This window comes from Drosophila innubila (genome assembly GCF_004354385.1).
Source record: "Drosophila innubila isolate TH190305 chromosome 3R unlocalized genomic scaffold, UK_Dinn_1.0 2_E_3R, whole genome shotgun sequence".
NCBI lineage: Eukaryota > Metazoa > Arthropoda > Insecta > Diptera > Drosophilidae > Drosophila > Drosophila innubila.
The window spans coordinates 31924710-31952439 of NW_022995380.1; the positions used below are offsets into that span (position 1 = coordinate 31924710).

Consider the following 27730-nt stretch of genomic DNA (forward strand, 5'->3'; position numbering starts at 1 on the left):
TATTAAATTTAATTAAACCGCCAAAGAATAGTAGTTTCATGTTATCACAGCAGGTGTCGCCTTAACATTTCAGCACTGCAGCACGAGCCATTTTGAGTATAACAGCAATGCAGTTAACAGATATTGCTTACATGATCTAAATGTAGTCTTAACAGCTATGCAGTCAACAGCTTATGTTCATATGATCTAAATGTAGTCTTAACTTTGCATCACTGCATTAACAGCGCTATTTTTAGTATAACAGCAATGCAAACAGTGCCATTTTGAAAATGACAGCAATGCAATCAACAGTTAATTTAAGTATGATCTAAATATTTAAACTAAGCATATATTTATAAATAATATTATACAAACACACAAATGCAAGCTAAAATTATTGCTTTTATGTAGTTTTGGTAAAAAAAAACTACATTAATATAATTAGAAAGCAATTTGGCAGGCAATATTATCGATAGTGTAGCAATATTCCAGGGTCGTATTGTTATTATCGATAAGCGATAACATCTTGCGACAGCGAGCGTTGCGAAGCTGCTCAAGAAATCTCGTGTAAAAACGCGAAAGATGTCGTAAATAATTGGTAAATTCTGGTGCAAAGTGTTAATAAGTGATCTGTGTAGTGTTTTCAAATGAAATTCGCATTGCAAATTGCATGAAAATGTCAAATAAAAAGGTGCAAACCTGATTGCTGAAAGAGGCAGGCAGTTTTTTTTCTTCATCGTCGTAAAATACATACAGACTCGCACACAAACACGTAAACGCTTAATACGTATATATATATAACGCGCGGGCGCGAGAGTAAAAAAGAGCGTAAACGAGAGAGAGAGCGAGCGTCGTGTGTGTGTGAGTGAGTGCGTGTGCGTGCCTATGTGTTTGTTGTATGATGTCGTTTGGTGAGAGAGCAAGCGTGAGCGCGCCAAGCAGGCGAATGCGAGAGCAAAGCAAAAACCAACAAATAAGCGAACGAAAATAAAAACGACAAAAATACCGAAAGCGAAATAACGAATATTGAAACAAGTCGTGTTGATGTTTATGTGTTTGTATTATGTTTTAACTCCCCATTTCCCCCACACACACAAGTTGGATACATTTAATAAAATTCATACAAAAAAGGTAATAAAATAATAAATAATAATCATAATTAACAACAATTGCATTTGGACACAATTATACTAACAATTTCATTCATTTTACACTGCATTCAATTGTTGTTTTCCTTAGGTATTTAGTAGTTTGTGTAGTTGTTTTTATTGTTTTTGTTTATTTCTTTAGTTTATTTAATGAGCACAACTTGTACTGTTATTTAAATGAGTTTATTTTATCTACGTCGCTTGCTAAATATAGTACAGAAAGCAAGTTGCAAAAACGAGTATAACAACAACAAAACAGAGACACGTAGAGAGTGAGTGAGAGAGAGAGCGAGGGAGAAGGATAAGCAGCATCAATAAATAACGTTTAATGTGTGTATTGAGTATCTACAGTTAATTGTTTTTGTTGTCCACTCATTTCAAATCAAATAAACTCGCTCTCTCCCACACTCTCCCACTCACGCTCTCTTCCACATCTGTCACCCCCCCCTCCATCCCCTCTCTCCCACACTGAGTGCGGTGTTGCTCTCTCACTCGCTCGCATACGCACTGTGCTTTTGTATTTATAACTAAAATTGCGTTGATCATTTGCGTTGCTTTTTCAACTTTTAATAAATTATGTACACACACACGTATACGTTAATCGATTGGGCCAAGTTATTGTTAGTGTTGTCAGTGTTGCCAACTCTGTAAAGCCTAAACACAGCTAGATCAGTATTTATATATATATTATATTTATAAATAAAAATATATGAGTGTTTTTTTTTACTTTCTAAAATAAAATAATAATAAAAGATATACATTTTCTATTAATTATCTTGTTCCAAGTCATGAAATATATTTTTGAAATATTTTCCAATTATATATTACTGTAAAAATTGCTTAATTGCCCCATTCGCGACTGGCGCGAAAACGGCTAAATTAGCAACACTGCTTAGGACAGCGCAACGTTGTTGTTGTTGTTCTTGTTATTGCTCTCTGGTTTGTTATTGTTGTTAGCTGGGCTGCTGTGATAAATTTGATGAATAATTACGAAATATTTGTACATTTGTTCTCTTTTTTTCTCTCACTTTTCTATCACTCACTCTTTCGCTCTTGACGCCATCTTTGCCTATGGCATTTTTGTCGATCAAAAAGCCAAATTCCAAAGCGTGAGAAACTACGCGCCAAATGAGTAATTACCCATACATACATACATAGATATTTATTTACATAGATAGACACACACATACACGCCTTGAAATATTTATTGAACGTCGCAAATTGAAAACTAAAGTCTGTTTTTACGCTTTGCTGCACAAGACGCAACGTTTACAATAACTCATCGCACACACCTCGCAATCGTGTCAAATTTGTTATTGTTCAGTGTGTTAAGCAAGTTATCAATTTATAATTTACATAGCCCCAACATGCACAGTGGCATACAGCTTATTTGACCCACTACATTTTTAATTACATATGTTATAATTTATGGAAACACAAATAACTAAAGATAATTATCTTAAATTCAAATAGAAATTAAAATTAATTTATTTTTATTTATTCACAAAATAAAAGTTATTCAGCTTAAATTCAAACAATATTTAACAATAACTTTTACAATTTATTATAAATTAATTTATATAAATACAATCGAAAAATAAAATATTACTGAAATAAATTTATACATTAACAATTTATTTATATTTATTGAAAAAACTAGATTACTTAGCTTTAATTTAAACAACTTTTAATACAAATTAATACTTATGAATATCATTTATATAAAAGGAAAAAAAATGCAATTATTTAGGTTAAACTTAAACAATAATTTAGAAATTATTAATTGTTTAAGTTTTCACTCAAAAAATAAATTCATTAAAAATGTGTTATATGTATGTAAAAACTAGTGGGTCAAATATGCTGAGAGCCACTGTAAATTTAAAACGTGCGGCAGCTGCTGCAGCTGCAGAGAGAGAGAGAGAGAGAGAGAACTGAAGAGAACCCACCACCAACAACAACAACAGATGTTTATTTACCACCAACAGCAATAAAAACTAAAGCAAATCAAACTAAAAAACAACAATTACAAATTGCCTACTATCCTTGTTGTTGTTGTTACTTTCGTGCTTCGTGGCAATTGGGCATCAAAACTGCGTTTCACGCTTCGCTTTTGCTGCTCATTCATGCTGCTCTCACACACACACACACATTCATACATCATAATATCACCTCTGCTCCTCCCACATATTGGCGCGCACATTTTCTTTCACCTTTGTTGCGTGTTGTGTTGTGTTTTGATTCAAACGTCTTTTTGGGCACCTTCGCCTCTGTCTCTCACACACACACATGCTCATACTCACACGCACACCCACGCATGTACGCTCTCTTTAATATGTTGAATAGTTGGGCGCCCATCTCACTGCTCTCTTTGGCGCTGCCGCTCTCTCTAAATCACAAAACACATTTGTTGCTTGTTGTCTTCAGCTGCTGTCGTTTCTTTCTTTCTTTTTGTTGTTCGGCTTCATTGCGCTCTCTTTTGCCCACACTCTCTCGCTCTGCATTGCTCTCATTTCGACTGCACATGTATTGTTAGGCATTTTTTTTTTGCATAATTTAATGCAAATTCACATTCATACATACTTAAATATGTAGGCATGCATATGTATGTACATATATTTGTATATTTATATATATATATTTGTGTGTCCAACTTGTCTGTCGTGTTTATGTATGTAGCATTGTTGTTATTGTTGTTGTGATTGTTATGCTCACGTTATTAATCGTACGTCAGTTGATTCGGCTTTCAATCGACATCGTTGTCGTTACCTGTGATGAACTTCTTCCCCTTCCCTTCCCTTTCCTCCCCACCCATCCCCTCGCACGCTTACTCATTCACTCAGCTCGCTGTCGTCTCCCTCTGCTGCTGTCGCTGTCGCTGCTTGACTTTAATCTGCTCAATTACTCGCAATTTGCAAGTTGTGTCTTTGTGTCTGTCTCCGTCTCCGTCTCTCGCTGTGCCTACCTGTGCCTCTCTGTATGTGTGTGTGCGTTTGACACTCTGTCTCTGTATGCTTTTTTGTCTGTACGTTTTGGCTCTCTCATTCTGCTTATGCATGTTTTTGTACGTTTTGCGCTTGTTTTGATTTCTTAATCTTTTTACCATAATTGATGGCAATTAAATTAAAGGTGTGTGTGCGGCCTCGCGCCTTCGTTGTTGTTGTTGTCGTATTTACACGATTGCTGGACTTCGGCTTAACTCGAAATGCTTCGGCTGCGAATTGACTCGTTTTGATTCGCACGTATTGGCCAGCTCTCGTTCGTGTGTGTGTGTGTGTAGTTGTCAGTTACCTCCATCTCCATCTCCGGCATCATCTCAAAACTTCCCGTCCCCTTCCCACCCCTTTTACACAGCTCGCGTGACCAGTGTTGTTGAAAGAAACCATTTTTAAGAGTCCTAAAATAATAAATTATTTTTTTTAACAAATTAAAGACAAAAGATATCTGAATCAAACTCTCAGATTATGTCTATTTTCCGTGACCAAATGTTGCTAAAATCGGATTACTATATCATATAGCTGCCATTGGAACAATCGGATGCAAATTAACTTTTAGTATTAAAAAGTGCTAAATCTAGCAATAAAATAGCTAAAATGGCAACACTAAACGTGACTTTTATTTATTTGTAGCATTCAAATTATTCACATCAATTGCTCTTTTTTTATGTGTTCGTCTTTTGCTTCGTCTATGCTTTGTGCACACATTTCTCAGCGCTCGCATTTTGTCATCTTTAGCGAGATTTTATTGATTAGTTCAATAAGCCATGTGGCATCCACACGCACACATCCAACACATACACATACACATGTGCGCATATTTATATGTACACATGTATAATTATAGCGATTTACTTAATTGATGTCAGCACACACACACAGAAACTTTACACTGTTATTAATACTAGTTTGCAAAGTTTTATGTGTCACTCTGTGTTCAATTTGCAATTTAAAAGCGTAGTTTGTATTTAGCTTGTGTGTCTGTCAAGTTGTGTCGAGTCCGATTCGGATTCCGAGTGCGAGTATTAAGTATTAAATTGTTGACAATTGTTTTGAGCTTGGGCGAATTAACCTTTAGTTTGTTATGTCATCTGTCATGTCTAAATTTGCCTAACAGCTTTTGCAAAAAAATTCATATTCATATCATTAATATTATTGACACCACAAATTATAATTACACTTTTCATGGACAACTTTTATTATGCCACACATTATATCGTTTATTAAATTTAATAATTAATTACAATTTCATTATAATTATTTATTTTATGTTTAAGTGTTAAATATAAAAAGTTAAACTAACTTATCATTGTAATTAATTATAAAATCAAAACAATAATTATTCAATCTTATCAATATTCTATCTTCTAATCATCCGCTTATCACTCATCACATCTTTCCCACACACAATACCCTAATTACAATTGAAGTGATTATTCGCTAAGATTATTCTAAAATAAAGATAAAAGATATTTTACACCTTAATATTAATGGATCTCAAAATTTCTTAGTTGCAAAATGTTATTTTTAAAAAGAACACAGTTTAATAATTGTAAACTAAGTTTCAATATTTTAATAATATTTAATATTAATATTTTTTATTAATTATTTTAGTGAAAATAATAAAAAAAAAAACCAATTGTTAGTTGATTTGCTACATTTAATATCATTCATCAATCAGAATCAATAAAATTGTCTGTATTACATCATTCATTCATTCATGTTGAGGCGCAAAAGATTAAAGTAAACAGAAACAGTTAACGGTTCGTTTAAGCCGCAAATGAAATTACTAACTTGAACACAAATGTGCACACTCATTGTGAAAAATGAAATGAGAAATGTTTGTCTGGCCAAGTTACTAGAAAAAACAAAACATAACAAAAAAAAAAATGCAAAGACTTTTGTGTACAGTTGACATGATTGACTAGCTGCATAACTAAGTAATAACTAACTAGCTGACTGACTGACCAATGGATGCCAGCTAACAGTAACTAGTAACTACCAACTGGTAACTCTCTGTTGGTAATTGTGCCGTTCGTTGTGTGTTGTGGGTCGTGTGCCCCTAAGCCAATACAAACACCTCTTAAATACTAAGAAAAAATAAAAAACAAAACTAGAAAAGTTATTCCCGGCACAGCGAAACCTCGATACCCTTGCAAAGCACTATAAATTTAAATCTTCCAAAAAAAACCTCTTTAAGAGGTAAAAGTCTAGTGACGAAAGTCTAGATGCCCCAAAATTTTTGATACTCAATTTTTGGACAAACGATATTCAATTTAATATCTAAATTGTATAAAAATAATAATTATATTTATAAATAAAATTAGTTCGAAAAAAAGCTATTTTTTTGTAAAAAGTAAAGTAACTATTTTCCAAAGTAAAGTTTAAATTTATAGCAAAGCAAATAATATGCTTATTTTCATTTATAAAAAAAACATTTTCAAAAAATTTCCATTTTGATAAAGTTTATTTTTCTTGAAATCTCAAATTTTAAGTTCATGTCCCTACAAATTTTTGTGGCATAATTAGTATAAAACAAAAATAACTGTTTAGAAGATGTTTATTACTTGTATTTCTTTTGTTTTGGTAATTTTATCTATAAATTTCTGAGACCTATAGGGTTAAGAGGTTCTCAATGGCTAATAATAAGAAAGAGGCATAAGTTTGTGAAAACTCAAACGGTTTTCATGCAAAATTACTTTTTTTTATATCTTAAACTATAAATTCCAATTTTATGAAAATTTTCAATATTAATAATTAAACGGCAAAGCCTGAGCGATACATGCAATATGGGATCTGTCGCGCCTTTTTTCAAGCCTTACAAGTTTCTTGTAAAAATTGTAATAACCTCTGGAAGGGTATTTACAATGAAAAAAACTCAAACTGAGTCATGCATGCAGCAAATTGCGCTAAACTGAAAACAAAAGGAAAAGCAATAACAAGTTAACGTTCAAAGTAAGGGGATAAGTGAGGATAGTTTGAGAGAGAGAGAGAAAAAGAGAGAGCGATAATGGGGGAGGGAAGAACGTTTTTCACTTCTCATTCCATCAGCTATTAAGTATTTCACGAACTTGGTTAACTGTCACAGACAGCCCTTGCTACACACACACAACTCTTAGATACATACAGACATGTGCTAAAAAGAAAGGGCACCTTACCAAAATTTTGATGTAAAAAATTTAGCAAAATCAAAAAAAAAACGCAAGGAATAATATTTATTTTAAGAGTTTATGAACTCAAAAATAAGATACTTTAAGTTTAAGATACTACAACAATAATTATTGTTATTATAATTAGGGGTTTTATTGGGCTCTGAATCTTTACACCAAACCTTTTTTCAAAGAATATTTTAAATATAAAATTTAATATTGTTCGTCACAAATTGGATATTAGAAATTTTTGGGGCATGCAAAGACTTTTGTCACTAGACTTTTACCTCGTAAAGAGGCTTTGTAAAGAATTTTATTAGGAAAGAATTATTTCTATCAACTTGGTTTGACTAATAAATGATGGTGTTGTTATTAGTTTGCCCATGTCTGTAGACACACACATGCACCCACACACCCATTGATCCATTCATCGCACACACACACACACATACACACACACTCAACTTGTTTGCCAACTGCGACGAAGCGAACTAATAAATTTCTATTTTGTTTTTTCTACTCCTCCCCGTCCGTTTTCCCTGATTTTCTCAATCATTTTTCCAGATTCAGGAAAAATCTAAGACAAAAATTGCGAATAAAAGCCGATGCGCAAAAAGTGTGCTAGTATAAGAAAAAGAAGAAGAAGAGGAGGAAAAAGAGGAAGAAGAAGGAGAGCGGAAATTGTGAGTGTACGAATTGTATTTAATGATGTAGTTGATGCGATTCATACTCATCATGATGATTATTATGAGTATGATAATGATAATGATAACAATGATGATGATGTTGAATGTTGATGAGAGAGAACAACAACAACAAGAACTGCAAGTTGCATAGTTGAAAAAAAATCAACCGAAAGAAAGTACAGCAATGTGGAAAATTGTAAATGCGACGAGCAAAAACTCAAAACGCAGAAAAACTAAACGCGCAAAAAGAAGAATTTTCATTCTCAACTTGCCATAAAAAACAAAACGCAAAAAAAATATAATAAAAAAAACGAAAGAAAACTGAAAACAACAACAAGACGCTGTCGTAAAAGGGCAGTCATAAAGGAAAACCCACCACTTAAACAACAACAGCCACGACAAGAGTAAGAATTTTAATTTCTAGCAACAACAACAACTACAAGCGACAACAACAAGCAAATCCTGCAAAAAAAAAAACAAAAAAGTTCAAGTCTAAAGTAGAAAAACCACTTAAAACGTCGCACTGTGGGACATTAGGGCCTAAAAACGTGGCAAAATTTATTTCTTGTCATGAAAGCGGTTGTAAAAGTCTGCGATTGCAAATAATAATAATATTAATTATTATAAAATTATTAAATCTCAATTTTTATTTAAAAATCATAATATAAATCATAGTTTTCAATTTTTAAAATAAAAATCAATCAATAAAAATTACTTTCAATTTTTCAATAGTTAAATTTCAATTTTTATATAAATATTATAATACAACTCTTATTTTGCAATTTTTAAAATAAAAATCGATCAATAAAAATTATTTTCTATATTTTGAATAATTAAATCTCAATTTTTATTTGATAGTCATAATACAGCTCTTATTTTGCAATTTTTAATATAAAAATCTATCAATAAAAATTATATTCAATTTATTTTAAAACAAATTTAATATAATTTAAAAAATAAAAATTGAATGTAAATACCAAAATCTAAAAACATTTAGGATGAGTTGTTCAATACCTTTTATATGTCACATGTCATGGACAAATATAACCATAAAAAAATATTTTTTTTTAATAGTAAAATTTTTAAGTATTTCGAATCCAAAAGGATAATATTTTAGAAATTTTACCACTGTCCCACAAAGCAACAACAAAAACGCGTTGCGATTAACACGAGAGACAGTGTGAGTGTTAGCGTGTAAGAGAGAGAGAGAGAGAAAGAGAGAGCGAGCAGTTGCTCAAAAGGAGTCTGTCAAACGAAGGCGAAGACAGAAACGAGCGCGTGCTAAGGAGCAACAACAACAGCAGTTGTGACGTTTTTACATTTCTTCAGAGAAAAAAATTATGAATTCTGTACTTAAACAAGGAATATTCAAGTACAAACGATCTTTAAATTTTTCTGAGTTTTTAAGATGTAGTACTTAAATCATAATCGCAGAAGTTCTAAGTATGTATGTATAAAGAAAAAACTTAAACTACTCCAGTATAAATAACTCTTTTAATTATGGAGGTAACTCAAGCAAACTCAGATGTAGTGTTAATCAAAGCCTTATAAATTTCGACTAAGTTTGCTTTAAACAGGACTATTAAATTATAATTTAATATTTAAGATCGACTAATGCTTTGAAGTTTAAACAAAACGCCATAAATTCAAGTAGGAACGTAACTAATTGAAGGATGTCAAGTTTTGCTGAGTGTATGTATATTTAGTGGTAGGAAGCGTACAAAAGGTGGTGGTGTGTCTGTGTGTGTGTGCGTGTGCGTGTGCTGGTGGTCACGCAAGACGTGACAGAAGCGACGCAAGCGTTAGCAGAAGCAGTAGCAGCAGCAGCCGAGAACCAATAACAAGAGCGAAACAAAGGCAGCTGCAATTGCACCTTTCGTGTGCGTCAGAGAGAGCGCAGCTCACAACGAAGAGAGCGCGCGCTGTATAAGTGTGTGTGTGAGAGAGTGTTATGTGAGTGAGCGGGGAGCGAGAGCGTAAGGCAAAGTTAAAGGTAAAGGTAAAGCGGCTGCCGCATGCCGACGTCACATTCGGTCTTAGTAGTTGTAATTTGCAAAGCAAGGAGCGAGGAACGCGCGCGAAAAACGAGCTAAACGAAACGAAGCGAAAACGAGTCGTGTCGTGTGGATTGACGAGTGTCGAGTGTTAGCAACAACTACAACTAAAACAAGAGAAGGAGTTAAGAGAGCAGGGGGCCAATTGACGCGTTCCAAACGTAGGGAGAGCGGGAGTGAGTTTGAGAGAGAGAGACTTGAACTGCAGACTTGAATTGCATTTTTGTTGTTGTTGTTGTCACATTTTGTATTGCTGACAATTGTTGTTATTTCATTTCGTATCGATTTCGGTTTCAGTTTCAGTTTGTTGCAAGGTGGCAACGTTGTGTGCAAATGCCAACAACAACAAAATATCAACAAAACTGTGGCAAGTGCGGCAAGTGTTTATTATGGGCCGCTCCAAGTTTCCCGGCAAACCATCCAAGTCGATTAATCGCAAGCGGATAAGTGTGTTGCAACTCGAAGATGCAACAGCAACAACAAGTGAACAACAACAGCAACAACAGCAGCAGCAGAGTGAACAGAGCGCCAATGCGGCAACGAGAGAGAAGAGCAACAATTGTGATAACAACGATGATGATGATAATGCGCCAACTGGCGGTGTTGCTGCCACAACTGGTGGCACAAGTGGCAGCAGCAGCAGCAGCACCTCAACAACAAATGGTGGCAGTGTAAACGGTGGCAGCAACAATAGCAACAACACCAACAGCAGCAGTGGCAGCAATCACCAAAGCAACAACAGCAGCAATCACCATAGAAACGCAGCAGCAACATTTGCAACCGCCACAGAGTTCAAGGCATGCAAAAATCAAGGCAACAATAATGAGGCAGCAACTGTTGTTGTTGTTGCTGCGGCGGCGGCAACAATTGCTGATGCTGCTGCTGTTGCCGAGGACACAAACAACGATGACGACGATGACAGCAGCCATGACAAGAAGCCAGCAACAGCGCCAACAACAACAACAACAGTTGCTGCTAGCGCCCTTGCAACGTTGCAACGTGTTGCACGCAAAGGAGGCAATAAAAAATTCAAAAACTTGAATCTGGCCAGAGCGGAGGTTATGTTGCCCTCAACATCGAAACTCAAGCAGCAACAACAATTGCAACTTAATTGCCCTGCATCATCATCAGCAACTACAACAACAACCGCAGCAGTAACAACAACTGCAGCAGCAACTGCAACAACAACAACTGCAGCAGCAACTGCAACTACAACAACTTTGTCAGTACCAACAGCAACATCAACAACAACAGCAGAGACTGCGACTGCGACGTCATCGTCAACGTCGTCGTCGTCATTGGTGACGTCCACAACAGTGGGGGGTGAGGCAGTGGCAGTGGCAGGCACATGGGGTGGGGTGGTTGCAGGTCTGCTGACAACAGCAACAAACCCCTTTGCCACAGTTGAGCCAGCAGCAGCAGGCAGCGCAGTCAGCAGCGCGGTCGGCTGCAACGAAGACGTTGCAATGGTAAGTTGATTGTGTTTTTTTTTCCTTTTTTTTTTAGCCCCGCAAACGTTTTCTAAATGCTTTCAGTATGTGCAGAAATTGTTTGCACAAACCAAAAAATAAAACAAATTTTTGCTTATTAATTCTATGACATTTAAAAAAAAAAAAAAACCAAGAAAAGTTTTTTTTTTTTATTGGCATAAAATAAATATAACAAGCTTTAACTTTTATAAATTGAGTTTATTTTTTTTTAACTTTTAATCTGAAATGTACTTGAATTAAAATTCATTTTCGGAATTTTATTTGATAATAATTGACTGACTTAAATAAATTCAGTTCAGTTTAAATTTTATACTAATTTTATAAGTCGACTCAATTTTATTATTTTTATTTTATTTTAAATCTTAAAATTCTTTTGGTAAACTCCACTAACTTGACTTTGAATAAATAAATAATAAATAAAATTTAACTTTTTAAGTGAACTTTGCTTTTTTTTAACTAGAAAAAAACTAAATCACTGTAAATACAGTAATAATATATAAAGTTTACTGATAATATTTTTACAATAAAAAAAACTTTTCTTGGCTATAATCTTTTCTTTCGCTTATATTTTTATAGTTGCTTATGGTAAAGGCAAGCTAAAAATAATTATAATAATGGCATATATTGGACTTAAATATAAAAAAAATATATATTTATTGCTTTGTCAAAACAATTAATTGGCTAACTGTATATATATATGTGTAAGCCTGAAAAATGAAGTTTATAAGCTATGGTCGATTTTCCTCACTGATTTTGATTGTCTCGCCTTTTTTGTGTGTGTTGCGTGTTTATTATTTGCTTATTTGCTGCCCCATTTTAAACCAAATGTAAATAAGAGAAACACGCTAGTTACCCTGACTAACTCTTTGCCTCACTACCTTTGGGTTTCCTTTGCCTTTCCCCTTTTCCTTCCAACTGCTTGCCACACTAAATTATGCGCACCAAGTTGCACTTGGTTACTTAGTTACACTTGCAACGACAGCGGTTACCCTTCTAAATAGTCTGACTGTCTGCCTTGACTTGCCTCGAGTAGCAACTTGCAACTTGCCACTTTTCTTAGCTGACTCGCTTACCTGCTTAATTGGCTCTTATGACGTTGTCTCTTAGCCAACTTACAGGCTGTACCTGCAACATAACTTGTTTTCCCCCAAAACTTGCACTTGCTTCTCTTTTTTTTTTCTTTTTTTTTTTGCTTCTTTGCTCCAATCCCCTTTTTTCGTATTTATTTTTATTGTTGTATTCCATGCTCTGCTTTGTTTTTATTTTTATTTCCATTTTTTTTACTTTTGCTTTTGCATGCTTCTTGACTTTATGTAGCTGTATGTGTTAGTATTGGTGTTGTTGGTGGTATTGGTGGTGGTGGCAGCAGTAGTGGTTGCTTTAGTTTTTTACGAGCATGCATGTAGTTAGTTGCATGAATTATTGATTGGCTGTGGGAGACTCCACTCTACTCTACTCCTCTCAGGAGTTTTTTTTTTCTCTCTTTTAGCCCAGTACTTAAAGCTTTAAGGGGCTTTTCAGCTAATGACAAAGTCTGTCCGTTTGAGTAATTACATACATCTCAGACACTAAAAAAGATATTAACAAATTAACATAAAAAAAGGATTATTTAATAATATAGCTAACGACATATTTTCAAACTAAAAATTCCCTAACATGGTTTTTTTTTTAAATCAAAATATAACACTGTTTTTAAATTTTTTAAATAAAAATGAAAAATACAAATTATTTTTTTACTTTTGTAATAAGAATAAAAAAGAAATTTTAACTAAAAATTAAATGTACAAATCTGTTGAACCAAGTGTTGTACTCTTAAAATCTATAATCATTCAATACCCTTCATAATACCCTTCACTAAAAATTAAAATAACCCTTTTATTTTTTGTTCTTAAAATAAAACAATGAAAATTAGAGTTATGGCTTGTGGAAATATAATAATCATTTTAAATTGTTTATTATTTCTTAAATTTTATAATCGTTAATAACTTATTTAATTTATATTTGTACTGATTATGATTGTTACGCTTACTGGGAATTCAACAGTCGATTAGTTGACTGCAGCATTCTTCCTTGCTTCTTTTTTTTTTGTTTGTTATTGTAAAGTGTTGGCCCTAAAACCTGTCGTTTTGCATTTTTGCAGCTGATGGCTTCCAACGACCAAATGACTAATGAGGCGGCAACGGTTGCCCCCACCACCAACAACAGCAACAACAACAACAGCAGTAGCAGCAACAACAGTGTTGCAGTGTTGGTCAAAACGAGTGAATGCAGTTCCAATACAAATGCAGTTGCAACAGTTGCTGCTGCCACCGTGACAGCAGCAGCAACAGCAACATCAGCAACAAATCAAAAGCAGAAACTGAAGAAAACGGTCACCTTTAAGAATATACTGGAGACGAGCGATGACAAGTCGGTGGTGAAGCGTTTCTACAATCCGGATAACCGTGTGCCCCTCGTCTCCATCATGAAGAAGGATAGTCTGAATCGACCTTTGACATATTGTCGTGGCAGCGAGTTCATTGTGCGTCCCTCCATTCTCTCCAAGATACTCAACAAGAGCTCCAATATCGATAAGCTCAATTCGCTCAAGTTTCGATCGGTGCAACCAGCAACAACAACAACAACAGCAACCACAACATCCACAAATGATGCAACAGCAGCATCCACATCATCATCATCCTCCTCCACTTCCTCATGCGCCTCCTCCTCCTCGACATCGGCGAGTCTCTTTGCCTCTGGTTTGTCGCGCGCTTTTGGCGCTCCTTTGGAGGATGAGGATGCCGTCTCCGGTGGCGTCACATTTCGCAGACACGACGACAACGTCGACGATGATGATGGGTAAGTCGCCTTTTAATTACAATTATTTCTCGCTTTTTACGTGTGTTTTCGACCAGTTAAGTAACACGCGCGTTTTAAATTCACAGTTTAGTGGCATCTCCAAAGTAGGCAACACTTTTTGAAAGCCTCTTCTATCTTGATTCATTTGTTTCTAGATCAATTTAAAATTATTTATATACTGAATTTCTTAATATAATATACATATTGCCAAGTCGTATTTGTCTAAAAATAGCGACTGATATATTATTTCGTTCTGCATTCAAAATTAATGAATTTCCAAAAAAAAATCTTTTGCCCTCTGGACCTCGATTTCAATGCAAAGGGTCCCCCCTTTGATATTTCGAAAATTGAAAATTTTAAATCTCAAGTTTTCACTTTTAACCAACTCCTTATATAGTAATTAGTACAAAACAACACTTTAAATTTGAATCTGAGACGTTTCATTTTTCTGTAAAAATTCATGTCAAATCTGACAAAAATTTTGACTTGTAAAGTTGCTAAGTCAAAGGTTTGATCAACTTCAAACATTCATATCTTTGTCAAAACTCTCCCGATTTTCAAGCGAAATGCCATTTTGATGATGATTTGGCCTCTTAATTCATTCTGCAATCAATTTGTATTAATGTCGTTAAAAAAATTTGTTCCTGTTAATCTAGATGTCCATTTTCATTTAAATAAGTTTGCTAATTATTAGAAATCAAAATTATCTTAAAATTCTAAGATTAATTTTTATAATGTCTACCTAAGGGTTAGCTTACTATCTTAAAGATATTTTGAGCTGAAGATATTAAAGCCATAATTTAACTGGACTGTAAAGTAACGGGTAAAACTCTAAGCAAATATTTTACTTAAATTAATATTTAATTTTTTTTAATAATTTAATAAAATGAATTACTTTATACTTTATGAAAACTTGAAACTGATTTTAACCTTCTTCTTTTAGCTCGGCAAGCAGTGATGAAATGGAGGATGATGACGAGCTTGAGAACGACGATGACGATGTGGATGACAATGAGGAAGCCACATCAGAAAAGAGCGCAGAAACAGCTGTCAGCAACGAGGAGAAGGAGAGGGAGTGGGAGAAGGAGAAGGAAAAGGGCAACGACGATAGACAATTGGTAATGGACAAACATTTTGTGTTACCAAAACGCAGCACACGTTCATCGCGAATTATTAAGCCCAATAAGCGACTTTTGGAAGTTGGTGGCATCAGCAGCAGCAGCAGCAAAAAGAACACAAATGAAGTGCAAAACGTCAAGACAAAGCCCAAAAACTATTTTGGCCTTGGTGACCTTGCTGGCGATGTTTCCACGGCTACCACTTCATCGGCTTTAAGCCTTAAACTGGGCAAGGAAACGTTTTCCAGTTTTGGAATTGGTAGCATAAAGCTCAATAGCAGCTTTGTTTTGCGACAGCCGCGTTTGCAATTCGGACAAACGGTGGACAAAAGCGGACTTTTTGCCAAGTCGTCAGGTTCAGGTTCAGGATCAGGACTGCTCTTGGCCACGACCTCATCCGCATCCACATCCTCCAGTGCCATTTCAACCACAACAAATGCGATCAACTTTGGCTCACACAATAGTGCCAATTCAGGTAGATTCTATTTATTTATTTATTTATTTAGTTTTAAATTAGTTGACAGCAAGATTTAAAATTAAATATAATAGAATAGAAGAGAATTAAATGAAATGTATAGTTATTTTTATAGTATAGTATTTTTATTAGTATAGTATTTTTATAATTTTGCATATGGCATAAAAAGGTTAATATGATCAACAAAGTTATAAGTATTACTTTAGCACCGATCTTGTACATTTTATATATAAAATACTAATTGATTGATCATTGCACCGCCCAGACCATAAGACCCAGGAGACTGAAATTTTAACACAGCATAGCTGAGAGAATTTTATATTTTTTATTTTTCAGATTGTAGATTTTTTAATAACGAATTGGGTGATAATTACAATTTTCTTTTCTTTTTAGTGGTGCCTGTGTCATGTGCTGTGTGTGCAACAGCTGTAAGTAACAAGGATGCGGGGCAGGAGCGGAAATATGGCGTCATTGCCTGCGAATTTTGCTGCAAGTTCGTTTCGCGTATGATCAAATTGTGCAAGTTGAGCACACCTGGAATGCCCACTCAGCCGCTGAGGTGCAAGGATGGTAAGTCTGCTGTGATTTCACTACATAAAGAATGCTTTCTAATAGTTTCATCTTTCAACCGCCAGGTGGCAGCTGTAATTTAAGCTCGCTCAACAGTCAATCGAAGAACTTTTTGAGTTCAAACATATTCAAGAAGCTGCACAAGACGCGTTGCACGGCGTGTTGGCTTAGAAGATGCCTCACAACGTTGCAGTTGCCAACTGGACACAGAAGTCGCCTCTTGGCCATGTTGCCAGCGAACATGCGAGTTGACGTTGCACCCAAGGAACAAGACAAATCCCTGGAGTTGTCGTTGTTGTCGCCAACGGCAAACTTAAGATTTGCCAACAGTTCCACAACAATCAAATGGAAATCGAGTGTAGAAACGACAGTGAACTCGATTAAATCGAATCCGCTGGCCGAGAATAATGTGACCTTTGGCAGCACGCCACTGCTGAGACCTGCCATACTCGAGAAGCCATTGTTCCTGAAGATTGGCGATCAGAAGAAGCCTATAGAGTCCAGTCCAAGTCCCAGTGAAGCGAAAATAAACCGCAAAACCAAGCAAGAGAAGTTGGAGAAGGAAAAGGAGAAATGTAGAGAAGTGGGAAGTGAAAAGCTGCTAAGTCCAGTGACCAAGGAGTTGCCAAAGGAGGAGCAAAAGGAGTTGACAACTAATGGAAATTCGACTCCAAATGTGGAGACAGTGGAGACAACTACTGTGGCAACTGTGACAACTGCGACAACAGAGAATCTAAAGCGTCAACGCATTGATTTGAAGGGTCCACGTGTAAAGCATGTTTGCCGCAGTGCATCCATTGTGCTGGGCCAACCTTTGGCCACCTTTGGGGATGATCTAGAGGAGCAGCAGGAGCAAGAGCAACAACAGGAAATGGAAACAGAAACAGAAACAGTTGCCAGCAAGAAGCCAACGAAAACAGCTGCGGAAACGGAGCAAATTGTGATGGATGAGAATGAGAATTGTGCCAGCTGCAAGTTGAAGCCCGAAGACAACACAACTAATGTCAATCCCACTCCCAATCCTCCAGCAACTGACAATAAGTTGATAAAATTACAAACAGAGGCTAAAAAACTAAACAAAGTCAACACAAGAAATCTAAGCACCACAACAACAAACATTTTGAACCATAAGAAACAACGCAATCTGGAACATCACATGACCACGAGTGTGGCAAGTGTGGCAAGTGGCAACCATACAGCCAGAAGGGCACTGGCCAAAGAAGTGCAACGCTTGAAGACCTTAATATCCATAGATTTCTGGGAGAATTATGATCCCGCTGAGGTCTGTCAAACTGGATTTGGTTTAATTGTGACAGAGACGGTGGCACAACGTGCTCTCTGCTTTCTCTGTGGCTCCACAGGATTGGATCCTTTGATTTTCTGTGCCTGCTGCTGTGAGCCATATCATCAGTATTGTGTTTTGGATGAATATAATCTAAAGCAAAGCTCATTTGACGATACACTCATGAATAGTCTGCTCGACAATACAACAACAACGACGGCGACAATTGCAACGTCAACAAATTGTGGCACAGCCTTAAATCAGTTGCAACAACGACTCAATTGGTTGTGTCCACGTTGCACAGTGTGTTATACGTGCAACATGTCATCGGGCTCCAAGGTCAAGTGTCAAAAGTGTCTCAAGAATTATCATAGCACCTGTTTGGGCACCAGCAAAAGATTATTGGGTGCAGATCGTCCATTGATCTGTGTAAATTGCTTGAAATGCAAATCTTGTGCCACCACCAAAGTGTCCAAATTTGTAGGGAATCTGCCCATGTGCACGGCCTGTTTTAAACTGCGGAAAAAGGGCAACTTTTGTCCCATTTGCCAGAAATGTTATGATGACAACGATTTCGATTTGAAGATGATGGAATGCGGAGATTGCAAACAATGGGTGCACTCCAAATGCGAAGGATTAAGCGATGAGCAGTATAATCTATTGAGCACGCTACCCGAATCTATTGAATTTATATGCAAAAAGTGTGCTCGAAGATGTGAGGTGTCCAGGCAGAAGGCGGATGAATGGCGACAGGCGGTAATGGAGGAGTTTAAAACCAGTTTGCATAGTGTGCTGAAATTACTAAGTAAATCCCGTCAAGCTTGTGCCTTGTTGAAGCTGAGTCCGAGAAAGAAACTGCGCTGCAGTTGTTCTGGAGGAGCGGGAACGGCAGGAAAAACCCGTTTACAGCCAAAATCCTTGCAATTTAATTACAATTCTCTGGGCAGCGATGGCGAGTCGCAAAATAGCGATGATGTCTATGAGTTTAAGGAGCAAACGAAGCCAATGGATGCGGTGCCATGTAGTTGTAGTTGCCAGCAATCCTTGCAACCACCACTACAAAGTCAATCCTTCAGCCTGGTGGACATTAAACAAAAGATAGCCGGCAATTCCTATGTATCTCTAGCGGAATTCAACTATGATATGAGTCAGGTTTTGAATCAGAGCAACTGTGATGAGCTGGACATTGCGTATAAGGAGCTGCTGAGTGAACAGTTTCCCTGGTTTCAGAATGAAACGAAAGCCTGCACAGATGCGCTGGAGGAGGACATGTTTGAGAACTGTGGCTACGAGGAGCTGGAGGAAGGAGGAGGCATAAGTGGAGTTGGAGGCGGAGCAACTGCCAATTATGTGACACCAATAGAAACTGAGAATTCTGGAGTGCTACTCGACATACCACTCGAGGATGTCGATGATTTGGGTGCTTTGAAAACCCGACTCGATCAAAGAATATGTTTATTCTGTCGCAAAACCGGAGAAGGACTGTCTGGCGAAGAGGCACGGCTTTTGTATTGTGGCCACGATTGTTGGGTGCACACCAATTGTGCCATGTGGTCCGCCGAGGTCTTTGAGGAGATCGATGGCTCCCTACAAAATGTGCACAGTGCGGTGGCACGTGGCCGGATGATCAAGTGCAGTGTTTGTGGCAATCGTGGCGCCACCGTCGGATGCAATGTCAAAGCGTGTGGGGAGCATTATCATTATCCCTGTGCCAGGAGCATTGATTGCGCCTTCCTCACGGATAAATCCATGTATTGTCCACTGCATGCGCGGAATGCATTGAAATCCAATGGATCCCCGAGTGTCACCTACGAATCCAACTTTGAGGTATCACGTCCCGTTTATGTGGAGCTCGACAGGAAGCGCAAGAAGCGCATAGAACCCACTAAAGTCCAGTTTCACATTGGTTCCTTGGAGGTGCGACAACTTGGTTCGATTGTGCCGCGTTTCTCCGACTCCTTTGAGGCAATTGTGCCCATTAATTTCCTGTGCAGTCGCCTCTATTGGTCCTCAAAGGAACCCTGGAAAATAGTCGAGTACACCGTGCGCACCACCATACAAAATAGTTACTCTAGCACCTTGACTTTGGATGCGGGCAGGAACTTTACAGTGGATCATAGCAATGCAAATGGTTCCTTGGTTCAATTGGGTTTGGCACAGATTTCCAGATGGCACAACAGCCTGGCGAGAAGTGATTTACTGGACACGGATTGGGCAGAGTTTCCCCCGCCGCTGGATGAGAACACGGAGGAGGGTGAGCCGGGGAATGCGGGAAATGCGGACCTATTGCCGCCAGAGATTAAGGATGCCATATTTGAGGATTTGCCACATGAACTGCTCGATGGCATCTCCATGCTGGACATATTTATGTATGATGGCGAGTTGGGCGACAAGACGGAGCTGTTTGCCATGAGTGAACAGTCCAAGGATGCACTTGCTCCAGCTGCTGCTGCTCCTGTAGCTGCTGTTCCTGCTGCCGTGAGCATCTGTGATGAGGATACACGCAATTCGAGCAGTCTCAACTGCTGGCCCGCCAGCAATCCTGTCGAGGATGCCATGTTATCCGCCGCACGCAGCTCTAGTCAATTTCAGGCCAAGACGGCGCTCAAGAAGATGGCCAAATTGGATGGCAGCAGCGTGGCGGCTTTCAAGCGACGCAAGCTCTCCAAGAACCTGGCCGAGGGAGTGCTCCTCAGTCTGAATCAGCGGAGTAAGGGAGTCAAGGAAATGGCCACTGTGGCCGGGATTACACGGCGGCAATCCATCAGTGAAATGTCCACGGAGGCGGGCAGAAATTTCACCTGGAGCGCGGCAAAGCGTTATTTCGAGAAGGGTGAGGGGAAGATTATGCAAATGGATGGTGTGGATGATTCCATCACCGAATTCCGCATCATCTCCAGCGATGGCACGCAATTCACGGGTCAAGTGAAGTGCGAACGTTGTCAATGCACCTATCGCAATTACGAAAGCTTCCAGCGACATTTAAATACCTGCGAACCGATGAGCACCAGTGAATCCGAGTCGGAGACAACGCCACAGCAACAACAGCAGCAACAACAATCACTCAGTGCCGAAAGTTTGCAAGAGTTGCAACAAAAAGCACTGGCAGCTGCCACACTGAGTGGCAACTATTTGCAGACCACATTTCCTCAGGTGCAATTGGGACAATTTGGTGTGCAGGGTCTACAAGGATTGCAGGGACTGCAGGGATTGCAGGGACTGCAACAATTGCAGCTGCAACCACAATCCTTTTTCCTCACGCAACCAACAGCCACCACAAACGGTGGCAACCCTGCCAACGATGAGCTTCAACTCTATGCGAATTCATTGCAGAATTTGGCGGCCAATTTGGGTGGTGGTTTTGCATTGACACCAGCAACACACCACCAGCAACCGCAGCAACCACAATTGCTGGCGTTATCCACAAATGCCGATGGCACACAGCAATTTATACAGTTGCCACAACAACAACAACCAGCAGCAGCAGCAACAACAACGAGTTATCAAACACTGCAGACTAGCAATAGTGATAAGAAATTTATGTTGCCAGTGGTGCGCAGTGGTGCAAAGCCACACAAAACTGTGACCAACAAGTTGCAACAAAAACAACTTAAGACGGGGCAAGGTGTCAAGCCCATACAAGCCAAGTTGCAGCCACAGCAGCAACAACAACAACCACTGCAACAACAACAGTTGCACCACCCACAGCAACAGCAACAACAACCGCAGCCTATACAAGTGCAACAACTGTTGCAGCCACAGCTGTTGTTTCAACAACAACCACAGCAACAACAACAAGCTGCCCCACAATTGTTGTTGCCCCAAACGCAACCACAAAATATTATCTCATTTGTCACCGCCGATGCGCAACAACAACCACTGCAATACATAACAATACCCAACAGCAATGAGTTTAAGCCACAGCAACAACAACCCACATTTTTGACCAGTGGCGGTGGTGCAACATTTCTGCAAACGGATGCTAGTGGCAATCTAATGTTGACCACAGCACCACAGCTAATGGCACAACCACAGGTCATTGGCACATTGATACAACCACAGACATTGCAACTAACCACCAGCAATGCTGCGGACAACACACAGGCACAACAGCAACCACTGATTTTAAGTGGTGCCACCGCTGGTAATCCTACAGGATTTGCCACTGATTTTGCAACGGCTGCACCACAGGTGATACTTGCCACACAACCCATGTATTACGGATTGGAGACAATTGTGCAGAATACGGTGATGTCATCACAGCAATTTGTATCCACCGCAATGCCGGGTGTACTCAGTCAGAATGCCAGTTTCTCGGCAACAACCACCCAAGTGTTTCAGGCCAGTAAAATTGAGCCGATTGTGGATTTACCCGCTGGCTATGTGGTGCTCAATAATGCAGTCGATGCAAGTGGTGCAAGTGTTGCCAATGTTGGTGGTGCTGGCAGCTTTATCAATGCCACCACCAATGACTACAACTTTCAGTTTCCCACAACAACAACAACAGCAGCTGCAACTACAGCAGCAACATCTGTCAGCAGCAACATAAGCGATTATTCCGCACCACTGGTGGTTACAGCCAAAATACCACCAGTTAGCCAAGTCAACAGACGACAGACACAGGCACAAAAGGCTCAAAACAAACCACAGCAAACGCAGGTGGTTAACAAGGTGATGCCAACCACCACGCACCAGCAACAGCAGCAACAACAGCATCAGCAACACCAACAACAGCAACAGAAAACACTGGTAAATCAGCTCAAATTGACAGCACAATTTCAACGACAACAGCAGCAGCAGCAACAACCACAGAAACAAGCAACTGTGTTGCTGCCAACAGGCACCAATTGCGGTGCACCACCGAGCATTGCCTCCAAGCCGCTGCAGAAGAAGACAAATCTTATAAGACCCATACACAAAGTGGAAGTGAAGCCAAAAGGGATGAAGGCAGCGCCCAAAAGCAACATTCAACAGCAGCAACAGTTGCAGCTGCAAGCGCAGCAACAACAGCAACAACAACAGCTGCTGCTGCAAGCGCAGCAACAGCACCAACAACAACAGCAACCTGCAAAGCTGACAATGTTGCCACAACGTCAGCTGCAACAGCAACAGCAGCAACAATTGCCACTGCAGCAGCAACAACTGCCGCTGCAGCAGCAGCAGACACAGCTGCAACTTCCACAACAGTTGCAACTGCAACAACCACAATTGCAACTGCAACAACCAACACAACAACCAGCCATTATTAACATTCTAAACAACACTGAGCCACAACAACTGCAACAGGCAACAACAGCAACACAACAGTTTGTCATGTCGGCAACAGCCACAGAGCTGCCACCAACAGAGTTGCCACAACGCTTGCAACATTATGCCAGCAATTGTTTGCCCACCAATGTGGTAAATCCGCTGCAGCAACAACCACCAACAGTTGCAACAACAAACAGCACAATAACAACAACAACCACAACAACAACAATCAATAGTCGACCCACAAATCGAGTGTTGCCGATGCAACAACGACAACAGGAGCCGCCAGCAACAATTGCTGATGATGCGGTGGTGCAATCACCAACACCACCAAAGCCCATCGAGGAGACAACGCCAGCAGCAGCAACAGATGTGTTGCAAGTGGCAAATGTTGGTGGTGCGTTGGCCAAATGTTATGCACAGTCGCCAGTTTACGAGACGGAACTGAAGACAAATGTGTTGATGGATGTGTTGCAGGTGCAGCAGCAGCAACAACAACAACAACAGCAGCAACAAGCACAGCAACAACAACAAGCACAGCAGCAACAACAACAAACACATGAAACATTGTACTCAGAGGTGATTTATGAGAAGGATGAAGTGGATAAATCCAAAGATCTGATGCTCATGGAGTCTAAAAATTGCCAGCAACAGCAACTGCAGCAACAACAGCAACAGCTGCCACAACCACAACAGCTGGAATTGCTGGCAAATGGTTTTCAAGTGGAGCATTGTTTGCTGGAGAAGCAGGTTTATCAGGTGGAGACAATTCCCATGGATACAGAGGATCATTATGCGAATTTGAAAAACTGCAATGAAATCGAAGATGAGCAGCAACAACATAATGAAGAACAGGAACAGGAGGAGGAGGAGGATGAAGATGATGATTTTAGTTTAAAAATGGCCAATTCCGCCTGCAATGATCATGAAATGTCGGATAGTGAAGAACCCGCTGTCAAAGAGAAGATTAGCAAAATTCTCGATAATCTAACAAATGATGATTGTGCGGATTCTATAGCCACAGCAACAACAGTGGAAGCCAATAATGCTGCAGGGTATCAGCAAATGGTCGAAGATGTGCTGGCCAGCACAACAGCAACAGTTGGTGTAGGTGTTGGTGTTGCCAACGATGATGAGGCATTTACAGCTACCGCCGAGGAAACCGCTGCTGTGGAGGCAGCTGCCAGTTATATCAATGAAATGGCCGAGGCACATGAATTGCAATTGCAGCAATTGCAGGAAAACTTAACGAAATCAAAGCCAAAAGCAGCGGCAACAGTTGCTGCACCACAGCAACCACCACGTGAACCAATGCCGCGTGATCCGAAGAAAATCAGTGGACCACATTTGTTGTATGAGATACAAAGTGAAGATGGCTTCACCTACAAGTCCAGCTCCATAGCGGAGATCTGGGAGAAGGTCTTTGAGGCGGTACAGGTGGCCAGAAGGGCTCACGGCCTTACCCCACTCCCAGAGGGACCCCTCGCCGATATGAGTGGTTTGCAGATGATGGGACTGAAGACGAATGCACTCAAGTATCTGATCGAACAGCTGCCGGGTGTGGAGAAGTGTGCCAAGTATACGCCCAAATATCACAAGAGGAGTGAGAATCCACAGGCGACAGCAACAGGAGTTAATCATGCTGGCAGTGGAAATGCCAGTGGAGTTGGAGTGAATGGCTTACTCACTGCTCACGGCGATGTACAGACGCTTATAGACTATGGCTCCGATCCGGAGGATCTGCTGGAGAATGCCTACGAGTGTGCCAGGTGCGAACCGTACAGCAATCGCTCCGAATACGACATGTTCAGCTGGCTGGCATCCCGACATCGCAAGCAGCCCATTCAGGTCTTTGTCCAGCCATCGGATAACGAACTGGTGCCCAGGTAGCTCAACCAGCTCATTTAATCCCATATTCACTTTAAATAACAAACTCTCAATCTTTGGCAGACGCGGAACTGGCAGCAATCTGCCCATGGCCATGAAGTATCGCACCCTGAAGGAGACCTACAAGGATTACGTTGGTGTCTTCCGCTCACACATTCACGGACGTGGTCTCTACTGCACCAAAGACATTGAAGCAGGTTTGTTGACTCTCCACTAGATTCTGGATCTCGATTTCAATGCCCTTTGGAATTTTTAAAATTGAAAATTTTGAATCTTAAGTTTTTACATTTAATCCACTTTTTATACCTTAAGAGGATTTTAAGAGGTTTCTTTTCTTGTAAAAAATCATGTCAAATTTAACTAACATTTGGACTTGTAAAGTTATTAACTCAAAACTCCAACCAAATTCAAACTGTCATAACTTTATGGAAATTTAACAGATTTTTAAGTGGAATATCATTTTAATCATGATTTGGTCCCTAAATTCATTCTGCATTCAAATTGTGGAAATTTAGAAAGTTTAATTATTTTTTAATTCGGCCAGGTTTTGGTTTCAATGATAAGGGTCCACCCTTTGATATTTTGAAATTTTAAATCTCAAGTTTTCACTTTTAATCAGCTCCTTATATCATACATAGTATAAAACAGCACTTCAAACTTAATTCTAAGAGGTTTAATTTTCTTGTAAAAAATCATGTCAATTTGAACAAAAATTTTGACTTGTTAATTTGCTAGGTCAAGGGTTGGACCAACTTCTATCTTCCATGACTTTATCAAAATTGAACTTTTAAAACGGAATGTCATTTTAAACATGGTTTGCCTTTTTAATTCATTCTGCATTCAAATTGAATTAATTTCGTGTAATAAAATCTCATGTTGTGTTCCGGTCGGTTCCAATATCAATCCTAAGGGTCCCCCTTTAAAATTTTTAAAATTTTAAATCTCAAGCTTTAAAATTATTAATAACTTGTGTCTGTAATAATTAAATTTTAATAAATAATAATTTTTAAAACAGGTGAGATGGTCATTGAATACGCCGGAGAACTCATACGCTCAACGCTGACGGATAAACGGGAGCGTTATTACGACAGTCGCGGTATAGGCTGTTACATGTTCAAGATCGATGACAATCTGGTGGTGGATGCCACAATGCGTGGCAATGCGGCACGTTTCATCAATCACTCGTGTGAGGTGAGTAATTAATTGGCATTGATTGATTGAGAGAGTGAAATGTTAATCATTAATATGTTTTACAGCCGAATTGCTACTCGAAGGTCGTCGATATACTGGGCCACAAACACATCATCATCTTTGCGCTGCGACGCATTGTGCAGGGTGAGGAACTGACCTACGACTACAAGTTCCCCTTTGAAGACGAGAAGATACCCTGCTCATGCGGCTCAAAGCGTTGTCGCAAGTACTTAAACTAGACTAGGAAACGGAAGCGGAAACCACAACAAACGGAAACAACAACAACATACTCATCAATAAAATTGCAGCTAAAGATAGAGAGAGAGAGAGAGAGAGAGAGAAAGGAGCATGTGTAGTTAACGGTTATTTCGATCGAAGTTTTTTTTGGTCAATCGTGATACATTTTCATTATAGAGCATACAAATAATTAAGTAGAAGTTGTAAATCTAAGAGTTAAAACGTTGATATTATATTGATATGTATATGTCAAGATATATATATATATATATGAATAACCCGATTGATATAACTCATAGCTGCATACACACACACATACACACACTCGATGATTTCAGTATTCAGCAGAGAAATATGGAAAATATATATGTATATGCTAATATATCAGATATATAACTTTGTATGAAATTCAGTATGTTAAGGCTTGACAGATTCTATATACTTATTAACAATTAATTACGATCAAGATCAACAATATAGTATATATATATATATTAGCGTTAGATACAGTTTCTGATCAAGGAATAAATAATTTTATGATTACTTACAGGGGCTTGTGTTAGTTTGTAAATACGTAAAAAGGCTTCACCATAAAAAAGCATTAGGTAATTAACATGTATAATTAAAAGTAAGATAATAACAAATCTCTACAAAATAAAAAAAAATTAAACAACAAACAGATGAAACTATTTTATGGTAGAATTATGAGAATTATGCACACAAAACAAACAAACAAAACACATTGCTAATTGAAATTGAGTATTTACTGTTTGTTGCAATTGATCCAACTAATTACAATTAAAACATATATAAATAAATGGATAATTCAATAATATTCACTGGGCCTAACCTTATTAATATAAACGCAACTAAGCATCACCATTTTGAAATTATTTTGTGAACAGACAACAACAAACACCAATTTTATTGTTATTGTAAAAACAAACAACGCATATGTATATATATTTATTATTATAATTATTACGATTATTATTAACAATTAACAATTATTTGAAATGTGTCCATGTAAATTGTAATTGCATTAAGCTCTTGTGTTCTAAATTTTAATTGTAATTTAAATTTATATCTTAAGCATATCTTTTAGCTTTTAAATTATGTAAAATTTTTATGTTTTTTTCATAATTTGCGTAAATGTCAGCCAACATTTGCAGGCTTTTAAAAGTAATCCTTATTTATTACGCAGCTCCCTCCTTTGTATTCTATTAGTTTGTTTAAGCTCGTTTTTTTGTATTCGGTACGAGAAACCATTCAATCAACCCCCTTAATTATCTATCTACTTATCTTTATCATATACTCTATATTATTTAAATTGTTTGGTTCGGAATCATAAGAAAAGGAAGAAAAAAGCTAAGCAAACGCAAA

The 27730-nt window shown here is 38.3% G+C and overlaps 1 protein-coding gene across 1 annotated transcript; it reads left to right on the plus strand.

Moving 5' to 3' along the window:
- Positions 1 to 495: 495 nt before the first annotated feature.
- LOC117792549 (histone-lysine N-methyltransferase trithorax) lies at positions 496 to 27698 on the plus strand. The gene is made up of 11 exons (XM_034632730.1): positions 496 to 1110; positions 7834 to 8359; positions 10307 to 10492; positions 13818 to 14337; positions 15281 to 15930; positions 16324 to 16500; positions 16566 to 23539; positions 23582 to 24918; positions 24983 to 25116; positions 25935 to 26110; positions 26176 to 27698. Exons 3-11 carry the CDS (start codon positions 10399 to 10401, stop codon positions 26347 to 26349), a joined length of 10236 nt encoding a protein of 3411 aa, XP_034488621.1. The 5' UTR covers positions 496 to 1110; positions 7834 to 8359; positions 10307 to 10398; the 3' UTR covers positions 26350 to 27698.
- The last annotated feature ends 32 nt before the right edge of the window (positions 27699 to 27730 follow it).

Coding starts and splice junctions, on each gene's coding strand:
- LOC117792549 (XM_034632730.1), top strand. CDS start 10,399: ATGGGCCGCTCCAAGTTTCCCGGCAAACCATCCAAGTCGATTAATCGC. Junction 24,919..24,982: donor GATAACGAACTGGTGCCCAG/GTAGCTCAACCA, acceptor AATCTTTGGCAG/ACGCGGAACTGGCAGCAATC. Junction 25,117..25,934: donor CACCAAAGACATTGAAGCAG/GTTTGTTGACTC, acceptor TTTTTAAAACAG/GTGAGATGGTCATTGAATAC.